Source organism: Ursus maritimus, unplaced genomic scaffold (assembly GCF_017311325.1).
Source record: "Ursus maritimus isolate PB19 unplaced genomic scaffold, ASM1731132v1 scaffold_28, whole genome shotgun sequence".
NCBI classification, from domain to species: domain Eukaryota; kingdom Metazoa; phylum Chordata; class Mammalia; order Carnivora; family Ursidae; genus Ursus; species Ursus maritimus.
Genome location: NW_024425341.1, coordinates 11,941,271 through 11,956,401, shown reverse-complemented (window position 1 = coordinate 11,956,401; position 15,131 = coordinate 11,941,271). Strand labels below are relative to the sequence as shown.

Genomic DNA, 15,131 nt, shown 5'->3' with positions numbered 1-15,131 from the left:
CTGAATATAGGAAATTAATATAAAAATACCTAGTCTTTGAGCAACATGCTTTTATTCCTTTTTAATTTTTCTCTTTCTTTGTATTTGTCGGAATTCAAATTTTTATGGTAAATACTTTTTTTATTTTTTATTTTTTATTTTTTTTGTAAATACTTTTTTTAGTAAAGGGTCTAGGACAGTTTCATGTTGCATTATTTCTGTTTTATTGGTTTATCACTCAACCTCTGCTCTCCTTGCTTTTTCTGATGAGACGGACTTTAATCATAATCATAATGAACTTTTAGTTAAAACCACTTGTGACATAGCTTACTTATATTGAGTTCAGTGTAGAAACCCTTTTCCTTCCTATTTTTTCTTATTTTTTTTATTGTTTCCACAGAAAGAACATGTTCTCTGAATAACTGTACAGTGGCCAAAAGAATTGGAAAAGGAAAAGATGCTACTGTCATCTTTGAGCATTTCAGGAAACCTGTAGATCCATTTGTTCAGGAAAACTGTTCTTGCAGTGCCCCAAATTCAGAGATAAATCCTTCCAACGCAAATATTTCTAATTCCTATGGAAATGTGCAAAATGGAAACATTTCTATACATGAAACATACAGTGGACAGATGGAGCACAATTTAGCAGAATGTAGAGACACTTCTCAAGTACATATATATGATTCAGGTCTTTCATTTTTTCCCAGTGATACCAGAGAAAGTGTTAATGGGGACCTCATGTTAAATTTGACACAGCTTAAAAATGTTTTAAGTGGTCTTTCTGCTGCTTTTCCCCTTCATAACAATGTTGGCTCAAGCACAGTTATTACTTCAAAACTCATTAAAGACCCAAGACTGATGAGGAGAGAAGAAAGCGTAGGAAAACATAATGCTACAGGTTTAAATGAGATTTTGCCACTTGAGAAGAGTTTAGATTTTAATTCAGAAATAAACCTATCATCTATGCCAGATAATTCTGCCTCCTCATCTGAAGTTGTGCCTGGTGGTCATTCTATTCTTACTAATTGTTTGGATGCCCCTTGCTTCAAAATTTCTTTTGATGATTCACAGTCTCAGGCTCACAACTTGGGCTCTAAGAATTGTGATGATACAACTCCCAATAAAGTTACCATGGCAGGACAGTGTAAGGGCCAAGATAATTTTTCCTTCCCAATGTGTTTGCCAAATGTAGTTTCAGAAGTTGAGAACCAAAAACACAATGAGGAAGAAGTCCAGAGATCCCAACAGAGAAGCAACATCCCACTTTTATTTGAAGAAAAAGGTGAACCACATAACTCTTATGAATCAGTGAATACTTGTACAAAAGGGTACAGTAGTCACATCTCTCGGGAATCATGGTCTTCTGATTTAGAAACTGTATATCAGACTGGTCAGCAAATGTCTACAATTTTTCCTCTCCAAAGGAAAGAAAACATATATGGGTGCATTGAAAATATTAGAAAAATGAGAGACTTGACTGGCCCAGAAGATAATTCCAAACATGGAGAAAAGCAAATTTTGTGGAAAGAAATTGATTTTACTGATGAAGCAAAAATCAGTCCAGTAGATAATTACATTTCTTTGTACCAAGAATACAAAGAGAATGAGAGTGTTCATTCTTTTGGGAAAAAATGTGATCAAATACCAATTACTCAAGAATTAGAAATACCAAAATCTCCCACATCTACCACAAAGGATAAATATGAGCTAGATCATCTAGCATTGGAATTACAAAGTAATCTTACTCCAGGAATGGAGAGCCTTTCAGAAAAGCATCCTCAACCCTCTCTGGAGTTTGAAGATAACATTCATACAAGTTTTGCAATTTCTCAAAAACTAATGGAACTAAAATTGGAAAAACCAAACCAGAACTGTGTTAGCATTATGACTAATGCTTTCCAAGAAGCAAAAGACATTCCCCAGGGCAAAGAACTGCCAATTGATAGAGTTATTTCATCTCATGACACTAAAATGACTCATGACAACTCAGATTGCAGCATAGCTGGAGAACATATGTATGTCCATAGGAAAAATGAAAATGATCCAGTGTCATTGGAGAACATGCAGAGAGACTGCAGGGAAACTTTTCAAAACGCTGATAACGGTCAAGGTCCTGCTCTGTTCTGTAGTGCAGAGTTGTACAATGATATACACCTGAGTATTGATTTCAAAGAACAAGGAGATAATGATAAAGAAAATGAAAATGAGGCTACAGAGGAAGACATTGTTTTGTCTACAGAAAACAACAGAGTAGATCTATATGAAGATGAGAAGCAGGGTTTTCATACAAACAAAAATTATGTCAATATAGATGAAAGAAGTGAGAATAAAAATGACAACAATGTAGAAGTTCTGAGTTCTGAAGAATTTCGTACATTTAATTTGACTTGGGGGGAACGATACGTACCAACAGAAACTACATTTTTAGAAAGTGAAGATACTATCACTGCCATGAAACAAAAAGATACTCAAAATACAGGCAGAAGTGTAGAGCATTTGACTTCCACAACATTTCCCAAAATTGCAGCGTCTTCAGTGCATGCAGCCTCAAATGCTGCAGTACAGATAGCTGGTAATATGGTGCCTGCGATAGGCACAAATCATGAAGATCACCAAAGATACCAGATTAAAGAAACTTGTTCTTCTGAGAGTCTAGATTTTGGTTTGTTAGTACAGCATAAGGTTTCTGACTGTGAAATGGACACGGATAACAATAAATTACATGACTCATTTCATCAGTCAGTCAGTGACACCTCATTTCTTCAAAATTTTGATTTGGAAAATACGGTTGAAGTGGGATTGGAACAGTGTGATGATGTTTTTTTAATTCAACAAGATATTCCTACCCATGGGAATGTTCTGTATGAAGAATTTGGGGCCTTATATGAGGCTCTGAAGTCTCGTATTGATTGGGAAGGTCTGTTGGGGAGCAATAATGGGGAGAGGGAAGTTTTGAAAAGCTCCAGAGGAATTGAGAATAATGATCAACATTACTCTGAGGAAAGTAATTGTTTTTATTCCTCTACACAAAATGACAAAGCAGAGCTCTTCAATCCAATTTTGCTTCCAGATTTACAAGTGAAAATCACTAATATATTTATGCCAGGATTCAGTCCCACTTTTGAGTCCCCTGCATTGAAAGATAATTTTTGCAAAAACATAACTAAAGCCACAGAACCAGAACTAGATGAGGAGGGGAAAGCACCAGGATTTGAAATGTATTCCCAGTGTTCTGGTGAAAATTCACATTATCCATGTGAAGATGAATTTGGTAATACAAGGCAAGAATCAGGACTAGTGGGTAAATCTGAAATCTCACTTTCTCTTGACGTGAATCATAATACACAAGGGAATCATGCTTCTGAAAAAGAAAACAGTGGACCTTTGCTTACTGAACCCTCTAATGTCACAACATTAAATAATGAAAGAAGTTGTTCCTTGACAAAATCAAAAACTGATTGTAATGATACTAGAAGTAAAAAGGATACAGAATCAAGAATTAGCAAAAGAAAGTCAAATATACCTTTTAGGAATGACAACACACCACATAAGGATTTAAGACATCATGAAATTTATGGGAAGAAGAGGAAGCTAACCAGTGAAGACTCATCTGAATGTTTTTCTTCATTATCCCAAGGACGAATTAAAACCTTTTCAAAGTCAGAAAAACACATCAGGAGTGTCCTAGATATTCTAAATAGTGAAGCATCTTTATGCAAAAGCAAACGCCTTTCCAGAAAACTTGACAGAGCCGTTCTTCATTTAAAAAAAGCTCATAGGAGAGTTCACACATCTTTGCAACTTATAGCTAAAGTAGGAGAAAAAAGAAGAGGCCCATTACCAAAATCATATGCGATAATATGCAATAATTTCTGGGAAAGTTGTGACCTTCAAGGTTATAGCTCTGTGTCTGAAAGAAGGTATTATTCCACTAAACATTTTTTGTCAAAAAGAAAATACGACAAGCCAGGAGAGAAAAGAGCTTTGGGATTTGAAGTGGATAAATCATTAACTCGTGTATCAAAGCACAAGTCTTATAGAGCAAGTAGACAGAGAATCACAGAGTGCCTTTCTAAGAAAAATGTGGCCAGCAGTGTCTCCAGAAGCCACACCACTATTCACGTGAGAGAATTTTGTGATCGAGAGTATCCTGAATCACAGTTAGCCCTGTGCTCTTCACCCCAAAGTACAAGTCAGTCAGCTTATAACAAGAGCAGTGTGAAAAGTCTAATAAGATCATCAGAACTTCAGCCATTTTCTGGAAAAACTGGATGTCTGTTTTCCCCATCCTGCTCAGATGAGAAACTAACTGAAAAAGAAAATCAAATTGGCATAAAGTTTTTATCTAACATTAGTAAATATGAAAAGCCTGAGAACCATTCAGCAAATAATAAAATTAAGGATGCAATGAAAGAAAGTAGTTCTGAGACTAATCAAATAATAAATAGGAGTAATTTGGTATCTTTAAATTGCATAAAAGAAAACAATGTAAGTTTTGGAGAAAAAAATTATGATGCTACTTGTGTAACACACACAAAGGTAAAAACTGACATAGTTATTTCAGTTTTAGAATCAAATGTGAAGCACTTTTTAAATGTTGATATCTATAAACCAGATAACCTTATTTTATCTGGTTATAAAAGAAACCTGGAAGTAAATTTTCCTACAGAAGAATGGACAGCTCCCACTCAGAGCTCCAAACCAGGCATCATTACAGGAGACATCCTTATGGACCCATTAAACCCAACTCTTATAACCCACAAAAAGTATAACAGTGTTCCTCAATTGTTACCAACCACTCTAGTGACAGGTAGTGAAGGAGAATCTTTAAAATCTTATTTGGATAAACAGAGAACTTTTTCTATAGATTCTTTTGCAACATCCACCAATAATGTACCACACTGTCAGCCAAGATGTGGTGGAAAGGAAACAGAACAATGCTCTTCAAGTAATTGCTTCCATATTGATGGGGATGAATCAAATGTTCTTGAGAATTCTGATTTGTGTCTCAAATTAGTAACTGAAGGAAGTAAAAGTTGTAGGAAAAATACAATGAAAAAACTATTTTCCAATGATAGTTCTTTGCTCTTAAAAGATAATAAAAAGGGTTCTTCTTCAAAAAAATATATGGCAAAGAAAGACATTCAGGACAGAAAAAGGTGGAGCGTTAAACAAACAGAAAAAGCAAAAGATTCACTTCACAAGAAAAGCATGACTGAAGGATCCATTGCTACTGAGTACAAAAATCAAAAGAATGAGATCTTAGAAGAATCCTCCTACTTAAGTGAGAAAAGAATTAAAAGTAATGTGATTGCTTCTCATCTAAGCTTTGAAGATATTACTGAGGCAGTCTCTTTGAATAACCCAGTTTCTAATCATCTAAGCAAAAGAGAGAAAGAAGGGGGAGTTAAAGTTAGTAATAACTCTCAGTCTGACTCTGCGTTGCATTCAGAAATAGCCTGTAATTCCAAACCAGGCATTATAGGAATGAGTCATAGGCCTGTTTTACATATGCACTCTCAAACCTCTGGAGCCTCTACTCGTCAGAAGAAGCCTACATCAAACATGAATGGATTAAGAGAAAAACATTACTCAGCTAATCATTCAGCTCTTATAGCTAGGCTGGCTCCAATTTTGAGAAGGGCAGATGAAACATCATCTTTGCAGATTCTACAGGAAGAAACTAAGGCTTGTCAAAATATTCTCCCTTTATTTGTTGAAGCTTTTGAAAGAAAACAAGAGTGTTCTCATGAACAAATCCTGATTTCAAGAGAACTATTGGTAGAACAAAACCTGTGGAGTAATTGCAAACACAAATTAAAACCATGTGCCATTGACTCCTTGGTAGAACTCCAAATGATGATGGAAACTATTCAATTCATTGAAAACAAAAAAAGGCTCTTAGGAGGTGAACCAACATTCCGAAGCTTGCTTTGGTATGATGAAACATTGTACGGTGAGCTGCTTGGAAGACCACGTGGATTTCAACAACAATCCAATTTCTATCCTGCTTTTCAAGGAAGGTTAAAATATAATGCATTCTGTGAGTTGCAAATCTATCATGATCAGTTAATTGAATTGTTTGAAGAAACCAAAAAGGAAAGCAATTCATACTATGCATTCTTAAAATACAAACGACAGATTAATGAGTGTGAAGCAATAATGAAGCGTTGTTCTGATTGCTTTGACTTTTCTCTTTCTGTTCCATTTACCTGTGGAGTTAACTTTGGAGATAGTTTAGGAGACCTAGAAACATTACGAAAAAGTACTTTAAAGCTGATTGGTATGTATGGGGACTCTCCTCAAGTTGATTCCTATCCAGGAAAACAAGACCATTTGTGGATTATCATAGAAATGATCTCCTCAAAAGTTAATTTTATTAAGAACAATGAGGCACTAAGTATTAAAATATCTCTTTATGGTCTGGAACATATCTTTTTTGATGCTGCAAAAAGTCTTGTTTGGAAAGAGAGGAGACAGTCTTTCAGCAAAAAATACTCAGGAAAGGAGGATAAAGAAATGCTACTCAAAATGAATCAGTATGCTTTTTCTAGGTTGAAAAAGATATATGATACATTGTCTAAAGAATTAAGCAGTGAACAAATTTCCACTATTGGGCTTGAGAATACTGAAATTGCTTCCAGAAAGTCAGATGATCTAATAAACAAAGCTACAGTTGACATAGAAAACTGTAGGTTTAACGGTACCTTGCTTTCACACCCAGATATCTGTTGTATTAGTGAAATATTGGATCAGGCTGAGTTTGCAGACTCTAAGAAATTACAGGAACTCACTTTGAGATGTACTGAACACCTAGAAATTTTAAAAAAGTATTTTCAGATGCTGCAAGAAGAGAACATAGATAATATTTTTATCACAGAAGAAAATGTTTTGGACATGGTGAAAAACCACAACCATGGGGCCATAATTTTAAAACCTGCAGCCATTGAAACCTACATTGAAATTGTCATGCTTTCAGAAACAGTTCATTTTCTTAAAAACACAATGGCAAAGAAACTAGACAAACAGAGGTTTCGAGGTATGCTTTGGTTTGATTTGTCACTTCTTCCTGAGCTGGTTTGCTGCCAAGAAAAAATGGCTTCTTTTTCATTTCTTAAAGATAACTCAACAGATTGCCTTTGGAAGGTCATAGAGACTACTATTTCTGAACTTAAGAAAGATCTGGATATTATTTACAAATACAGTGAAGCAGTTAATTGCTCATATGCTCTTCATTTGCTTTCAAGAGAACTTGAAGAACTTTCAGAAATAAAAAAACTTCTAAAGAAGTCTAAGTATTCTGTTTCTACATATATTGACTTTGTGCCATATATAGCATCCATAAATTACGGAAGCACTATAACAGAGTTAGAATACAACTACATTCAGTTTTCTACACTGCTCAAAAATATAATGGCTGCCCCTCAGAAAGACTTAGGGAAAATGGCTCATATTATGAAAGTCATGAAAACTATTGAGCAAATGAAGATAATTTGTGCTAAAAATGCAGACTTAACCATTTCCTTTATTCTGTGCCAAATGCTGCATAACAGAAAGAAGACTTGCCAACTGAAAAGAAAAGAAAAAATGACTATGCATGTAAAACCTAGGAAGAGTATCAGTAAATCTAGTACTTTTATGAAGGTGCCCTCAATTTCAGAGTGCATAATGGAAAGTGTTTCAAATTCCTCTAAAAAACGATCTATAACTCTAGACAAATGTGAAGACTCTCAGGAACAAGAAATAAACACTACTGTTTCCAGCTGTAAAAAACAAAAGGTAACAAATGTTTCAAAACTAAACCTATGTAAGTATTACTTTTGAGAACAAGTCTACTCTTCAAACCAGGTAGTTTGCAGATTGGTAAAAATTGAGAATGCTTTGAATACTGCCTTGTAAAATGAATTTACTAACTAAAGAATTGGATTAGGGGTACCTGGCTGGCTTAGTCAGTGGAGCATGCAACTCGTGATTTCGGGGTCATGAGTTTAAGCCCTACGATGGGTGGAGAGCTTTAAAAAGAAAATTGGATTAAATAATTCCTATTATCTACAAAATGATACGATTCTATATATGAGAAACACATATGTCTACTTTTAAACTAAAAATAATTTAGAAGACATCTTTTGGAAGAATATAAATTTATATAACTTCTTAAGGAATAGTTCAATGTGAATGTAAGTTAGTAATTCATTAAGTAGCTTCTATATAACAAGGCTATACTTAATGTAGTGAATATTAAAAACTGGCTAATGGAGCCTATGTTCTTGACCATTATCATCCACGTGGAAAAACAGGACAGATATTTTTAAATAGATGATTATGAAGGAGTTACAAGAAGTCTTACATAAACATTTTATTTAACAAATTATAGAAAACATTTATTTCGTACCTGGTGCTGTTCTAATGATTGCACAAATATCAACTCTTGATCTTTCACAAAATCTTTATGATGTGTAAGTACTGTTATTATCTTATTTAAAGGTATAAAACAGAGGATAGAAAGGTTAAATAACGGGGCGCCTGGGTGGCTCAGTCGTTAAGCGTCTGCCTTCGGCTCAGGGCGTGATCCCAGAGTCCTGGGATTGAGCCCCACATCAGGCTCCTCTGCTGGGAGCCTGCTTCTTCCTCTCCCACTCCCCTTGCCTGTGTTCCCTCTCTCACTGGCTGTCTCTCTCTGTCAAATAAATAAATAAAATCTTAAAAAAAAAAAAAAAAAAAGGTTAAATAACTTTGCCAGGGTTACAGAGTTAGTAAATGGGAGAGCCCAGATGTCAAGCAGGCAGTCTAGCTCCAGAAGCCATACTAACTTAACAACCTACACTCAGAGGCTTCTCTTAAAATTTTTTGAGAATTTCTCAGTTCAGAAGTAAAGAAAATCCTATGTGCAAAATGAAAAGTAGGAATTTTTTTCTCAGGTTACTGTAATTGTATTTGTTAGTTAAACTACTTCTGGAGACCAGGAAACCAATCATTTATTTCACTGTGTTTATAGGAAAATGCTTACTAAATAACCAGTTTGTAAGCATACTTCCAATAAGAATATAAGTTGTATATAACACATCAAGAGTAAAATGAAGATAATACTTAAAAAGGTGGTATAAGTATTGAGAAGAAAAGTAAAAAAAAAAAAAGTTTATATTTTAATTTCAGTGAAGAGCAGAGACCAAAGCTGCCTCAAATTGGGAAAAAATGTTATCCGATGAAGATTATAAAATAAAGAGGGGGTATCTAAGTTATGGAAAGTAATATGAGCAAAGACAATGTTTATTGACATTATTTGAAAAAAGAGTTTAAAATTAAGCCTAGAGGGGCGCCTGGGTGGCACAGCGGTTAAGCGTCTGCCTTTGGCTCAGGGCGTGATCCCGGCGTTATGGGATCGAGCCCCACATCAGGCTCCTCCGCTATGAGCCTGCTTCTTCCTCTCCCACTCCCCCTGCTTGTGTTCCCTCTCTCGCTTGCTGTCTCTATCTCTGTCAAATAAATAAATAAAATCTTTAAAAAATAATAATAATAAAAAATAAAATAAAATTAAGCCTAGAACAAAAATTTAATTTAGTGGACAATACTAGTAAGCTAAGGATAGAGAGGAATATTGTTTCAGATTATAAAATGTCTTAAATATAGGCCCAAGGCATTTGAACTTTATTCTACGTGTATTGAAGGTAATGTCCTGTGAAATGTGTTTTTACAGTGATTTAAAGGGTAGAGATTCTGAGTACAGTTAGAAGTAACAAATCATCCAGGGCTTAGAAGAGGATGCTGTTATACAGAATAAGAAAAGAAAGTCCAGATTTGACAGATGATTTCTTAAAAATGGGACTTAATGACTGGTTTACTAAAAAGAGTATATAAAAAAAAGAGCAGTCATAAATAGACTCCCAAGATTTGTTATAAGATATGGGGATAAAAACAATGTTGTAAAATGCCTTTTTAGAAGAGTGTCTCCAAACATTTGTGACATATGGGAAGTCCAGCAGAGTCACTGGTGTTTGAAGAGGGGAGGATTAATGAATGTAGTTTTTAGAGCATTTTAGATGATGACACAACAAACAATTGTATCTGATGTGAAAATGATATTTGTATTTTATACCATTACCAATGTAGGTTTTCTTTGTAACTTTTAAACATAGGTTGACATGAAAGATGTCACAAAAATCAACAGAGAAAAGGCAACATTTATGCATTCAAGGTAAGAGTTGCCATCAGCCCTATCTGGAGAAAAACTAAACAAAATTAAGCATATATTAAGTAACAATACTAACACATTTATTTATATACCTCTAATTTGATCGTACACGTAACTTAGAGGACAAGAGTAAGGTTAGGAAGAATAAGGTTTCAGATTATACAGTGTTTTAAGGTTTAAGGAATTTGAACTTCGTTCTGTAAGTATTGAAGGTATGACCTGTGAAATGTGTTTTTTCAGTGCTTTTAAAGGATAAGGAGATTCTGAGTAGAGGTAGAAGTAGTAGTAAGTTAGAGAAGAGTTATGTTTTCTAGAATAAGAAAGTAAAATTCATATTTGACAGACATCATTTAAAAAATTCATGGGAATTAGTAACTGGTTTGCTAAAAAGGAGATAATATGACAAGTGACTAGATGGAGTTTTTTAAACTTGTGGGTCCTACAGACCAGTCAGATTTCAAAATTGGTTAAAAAGATAGAAATTGCTAACTTATATTACTAAGTGGGAACTTAGTCATCAACATACATATATTATAAATATACTGCTGTTTCATAAAAGGATGTTTAACACCATGATATAGGAGGAATATGATTTCAAAATAAAGGCTAGTTCTTTAAACTGAATTATTTTTATAAAAAACTCCCTACATGGTTTATATTTTTTCATTCTGACATGAAGTGGCACCACTGGACATGTTGGCCATCTCCTATTTCATTCGGCTAAGATTTTCAATTTATGACAACCTTCATTTTTTCCAATTTTTTTCCATTTTATGAAAGACAGTGGGTAATATAAAATAAAAAAGATGAGCATTCTCATTTCTGTCTTACTTGGCTCTGCTTCTTGAATATACATTTTATTTACTGCGTTTCTAGAATCCTTTTCTAGACTCCTTGAATAGTTGTGTAGTGGTGCAAAGATGAATAGGCTTTTAAAGGGATAACATAAACCAGTTCTATAATCATCTTAGTTTTGTTAACTAAATATAGGTGGTATTTGCTACTCAAAGAATCAAACTTTCCTGCTCACATAGCAGGAAAATGAATCCAAATATAAGGTTAATACAGGGTGCTATTTTCATGGAAGAATATTCTCTAAGACAATGCATAAAAGAGTGACCATATAGGCAGCTGTCAATCTCTGGGTTGAGACATCACTGAAACATCATTGGAAATGTGATGAAGTCAAAATCGTACTTTCTGCAAAATGTCAAAGTATTGCACGGGATTGGTTGATGATGTTGGCTGTCACTAAAATGGCTTTTAGAGGGACGCCTGGGTGGCTCACTCGGTTAGGCATCTGCCTTCGGCTGGGGTCATGATCCCGGGGTCCTGGGATCAAGCCCCGAGTTGGGCTCCCTGCTCAGTGGGGAGCCTGCTTCTCCCTGTGTGTGCTCTCTCTCATCTCTCTCTCTCTCTGACAAAATATTTAATTTTTAAAAAAGCTTAAAGTGCCTTTTAGAGAGGCTGGATTAAGTAAAATACGAGGCTTTTAGTTTCATTAGTTGAAACTAAATATATACAAAATCCAGGCCAAAGATTTCTCTTCCCTGGGGAGGAGTGATTACTTTTTTCTTCTGAGCATGTTCTTTTCCAATTGTAATTCAAAAAATTTGATGACACACCGAAAAATATAATCATCCTGGAGACCTATATTAACTATGTGGCTCTAGACATTTCCATAGTGGATGCTTCTTTCAGCCTGGTTGAGACTCTCTATATTTAGGTAGGAATGTCAAGGATATTAAATTGGCATGATATTTTGGAGGTCTATGTTTCCTTTTCTCAACCTTGAACAGACAAAATATCTTAGTAGTTCCTGATAACAGAAGGTGATCTTTTGGCAGGGGCAGGGCACAGCTGGTGGTTTTGTCAGTTATATGTAGCCATTTACAAGTAAAGAAGATGATCAAGTTGAAAGTGTATGAATGCAAAACTACAGTAAAAAATTGAATGTAGTTTCCTACTTCTAAAAGCCTCTGTTAGGAAATGTCCAATGCATAAAATAATTACAATATCGACCACACTGCATATATTTCTAAATGTATTGGAAATACATTTGAAATGTGGAGTGTATCACGTTCAGCAGGAAAAGTATCTCAATTCAAAGCAAGGGAGTAAAACTGGGGAAATAGTTACACACATACTGCTAATAGTAAATCTTAAGAATTCTTCTGAATAAAAATTTCAAATACATGTTTATATTAAGTTTTGGGGACTCCGTATATTTAAAGCTGTTTTTATGTATGTGTTATACTTAATAGGACTACAGGATCTCATCCTGAAAATGAAATAGGACCAACTTCATCTGACAATCTGAAAAGAAACCATGTATCTCCGAAAAAGGTTGAGGTGGAAAGATCACTGCCTGGCTCAGTCTTACCTTTAAAGAACTTAAAAGACACTTGCACATCAAAGTCAGAGGGCAAAATAGATTTAACTAATATTTCATCTGATACTTCGGAAGACTTCACTGGACAACAGGGAAGCTTAAATAGCAAGAAGAAAAGCAATGTGAATTTCAGTGCTACTGAAACAAAGAGTGGTAAGAAGGATTGTTCTAATTTTGCAATTTGTGAACAAAAAAGTGTAGATGGCATATTTCCAAAAGACTTCGAGATGCCTTCACAGAGATTTCTTAATCCCGCAGAGAAATCTTGTCCCTCAGACATAAAACTAGGAACTGACGCTTCTCCTCTGTCTGATGCATCAGCGCTCTCAAAGCCTATTTTCCGTTTTGTTAGGGACATCCCTGCCAATTTAGAAACGAATGACGCTGTCTTTGAGCTTCAAGATAATGAAGTATTAAATTCATCTATTGAAAATTCTACATGCACCAATTCTTCAGAATCCAAATTTATCCAGAACAAATCTCCTATGCCGCGAGTAAATAAAACCCAGCCTGCAAAAACGGAGTTAAAAGAAAAATACATGGAGGATACCTTGAGTCCCAGTACTATACCTCTTGGAGCATCTGGGAACGTAACCCTTAATGCAAATCAAACAGCAGAAAACTCTTTTTCTGAACAACAGAATAATGAAAATTCCAAAGTCCTAGCTGAGAATGCTGCTGCATATTGGAATGAACTTCCGCAGTCTGCCTGTACCCCAATATATAATGCTTCTGCGCACTCATTTGGAACTTCATACCCTTACTACACTTGGTGTGTCTATCATTACAGCAGCAGCAGCGGCAGATCCCTTACCCAGACATACCGCGGGATAACCTCGTATGAAGTACAACCACCTCCTTCTGGGATGCTGACTGCAGTTGCAAGTACTGTCCAAAATACACATTCTAATCTTTTATACTCTCAATATTTTGGTTACTTTGCCGGGGAGCCACAAGCAAATGACTTTGTGCCAGTGAATGGATATTTTCAACCTCAAATGCCTGTTCCTTACAATTGTCAGCAGCCAGTTTTTTCACAGTATGCTCCCCATCAGCCATTCCCACAAGCTGTATACCCTTACCCTCCTGATTCAGGTGTGCTTCCAGAAGTTCCTTGGACTTACGGTGAGTTCTGTAAGTTTTAGTACTCACTTTATTGAATTTTTACTTTTCTCTCTTTATACATTTATGTAAATGAAATTCACAGCAGGTGATCTGTAGCAGTCATTTTTCTGTGCAGACTTGTAGAATTGTGCAATTCTTAGGCAGAGTTGAATTATGTTGTCCCATGGGAATCTGGTTGTCAGAGATTGAAACAAAAAGAATTGGTAATATCACTAATATGTCCTTCAATAAAACCCAACTTTGGGAAGTAGTTAAGTAAATTATAGTTAATTTATACCATGAAATACAGTGCAATAATCACAGGGTTTAAATAAGTTTGTTTTGTTTTGTTTAAGATTTTTTTAACTTATTTGACAGGAAGAGAGAGAGCACAAGCAAGGGGAGCAGCAGGGAGAGGGAGAAGCAGGCTCCCCGCTGAACAGGGAGCCCTATATGGGGCTAGATCCCAGGACCCTGGGATCATTACCTGAGCCTACGGTAGACACTTAACCAACTGAGCCACCCAGGCGCCCCTTAAATAAGTTTTTAATGACAGTTTTTAAAACTATGTCGTATAAATGTACCTGTGTAAATAAAGAAATGCCTAGAAATACTAAAATGACATACACCAACATTTTAACTTGTCTGCCTCTGGGTAATAAAATTGGGGGATTGTGGAGAGAGTTTTTAATATTTTCTAGATTTCCTACTATGAAAATACATTTTTTAATAAATAGAGAAAAAGGGAGTAAAAAACCAAGTTGGAAAAAGAAACTTCAATCAGATAAAGCAAGCTTTCTCTTTCTCTTGGTATTCTAACATAGTATGCGGGTATAAGTGAGTGGAACAAGTTGGTAATTTGCCCCTAGAAGTAGAAATTTTCTTTCTTAAGGACAATTCTGTTTGTTAAAATATCATAATTAGAACATAGGTTTTTAAAATTAAATTGAAATGTATATTTACCAGTATAAAGCAAAATTTTAAAACAATTATAAATAATCCTACAAAAACTACAATTATCCATTAACAGTCCAATATTCTACCATCAGAGGTAATATGTGCTGTAAGTGAAGTCTTTTAAGGTCTTAGAGAAATACAAGAGAATTTCTTTCAAATTAAAAAGTTGTCTCCTGCAACACCTGGCTGGCTCAGTTACAAGGGCATGTGACTCTTGATCTCAGGGTTGTGAGTTCAAGCCCCACATTGGGTGTAGAGATTACTTAAAAGTAAATAAACTTTTAAAAATAATAAAAAAAGTTGTTTCCCAACTCTAGATTCTCTTACAAATTAGTAAATAGAAAAAAATAATTGAATTCATTTATTCATTCGTTAATCTGAATTGGATAAGCAGCAGCTTGTTAACATAGTTCTATTTCTAATTAAAAAATCTGATCACAGCACCTCTACATTGGAATTGCCACTGACACCATGACCTATAGGATAAAATTCAAATACTTTAGCTTGAAA

At 35.0% G+C, this 15,131-nt stretch overlaps 1 protein-coding gene across 1 annotated transcript in view; it reads left to right on the top strand.

Annotated features, from left to right (window-relative positions):
• The window catches only part of TEX15 (testis expressed 15, meiosis and synapsis associated), a 68,324-nt gene that overhangs the window by 34,355 nt on the left and 18,838 nt on the right, over positions 1-15,131 (top strand). Inside the window, exons 6-8 of the mRNA XM_008686581.2 lie at positions 380-7,758; positions 10,113-10,171; positions 12,433-13,685. Coding sequence (XP_008684803.2) covers positions 380-7,758; positions 10,113-10,171; positions 12,433-13,685 — 8,691 coding nt within the window. The remainder of the gene's footprint in view (positions 1-379; positions 7,759-10,112; positions 10,172-12,432; positions 13,686-15,131) is intronic.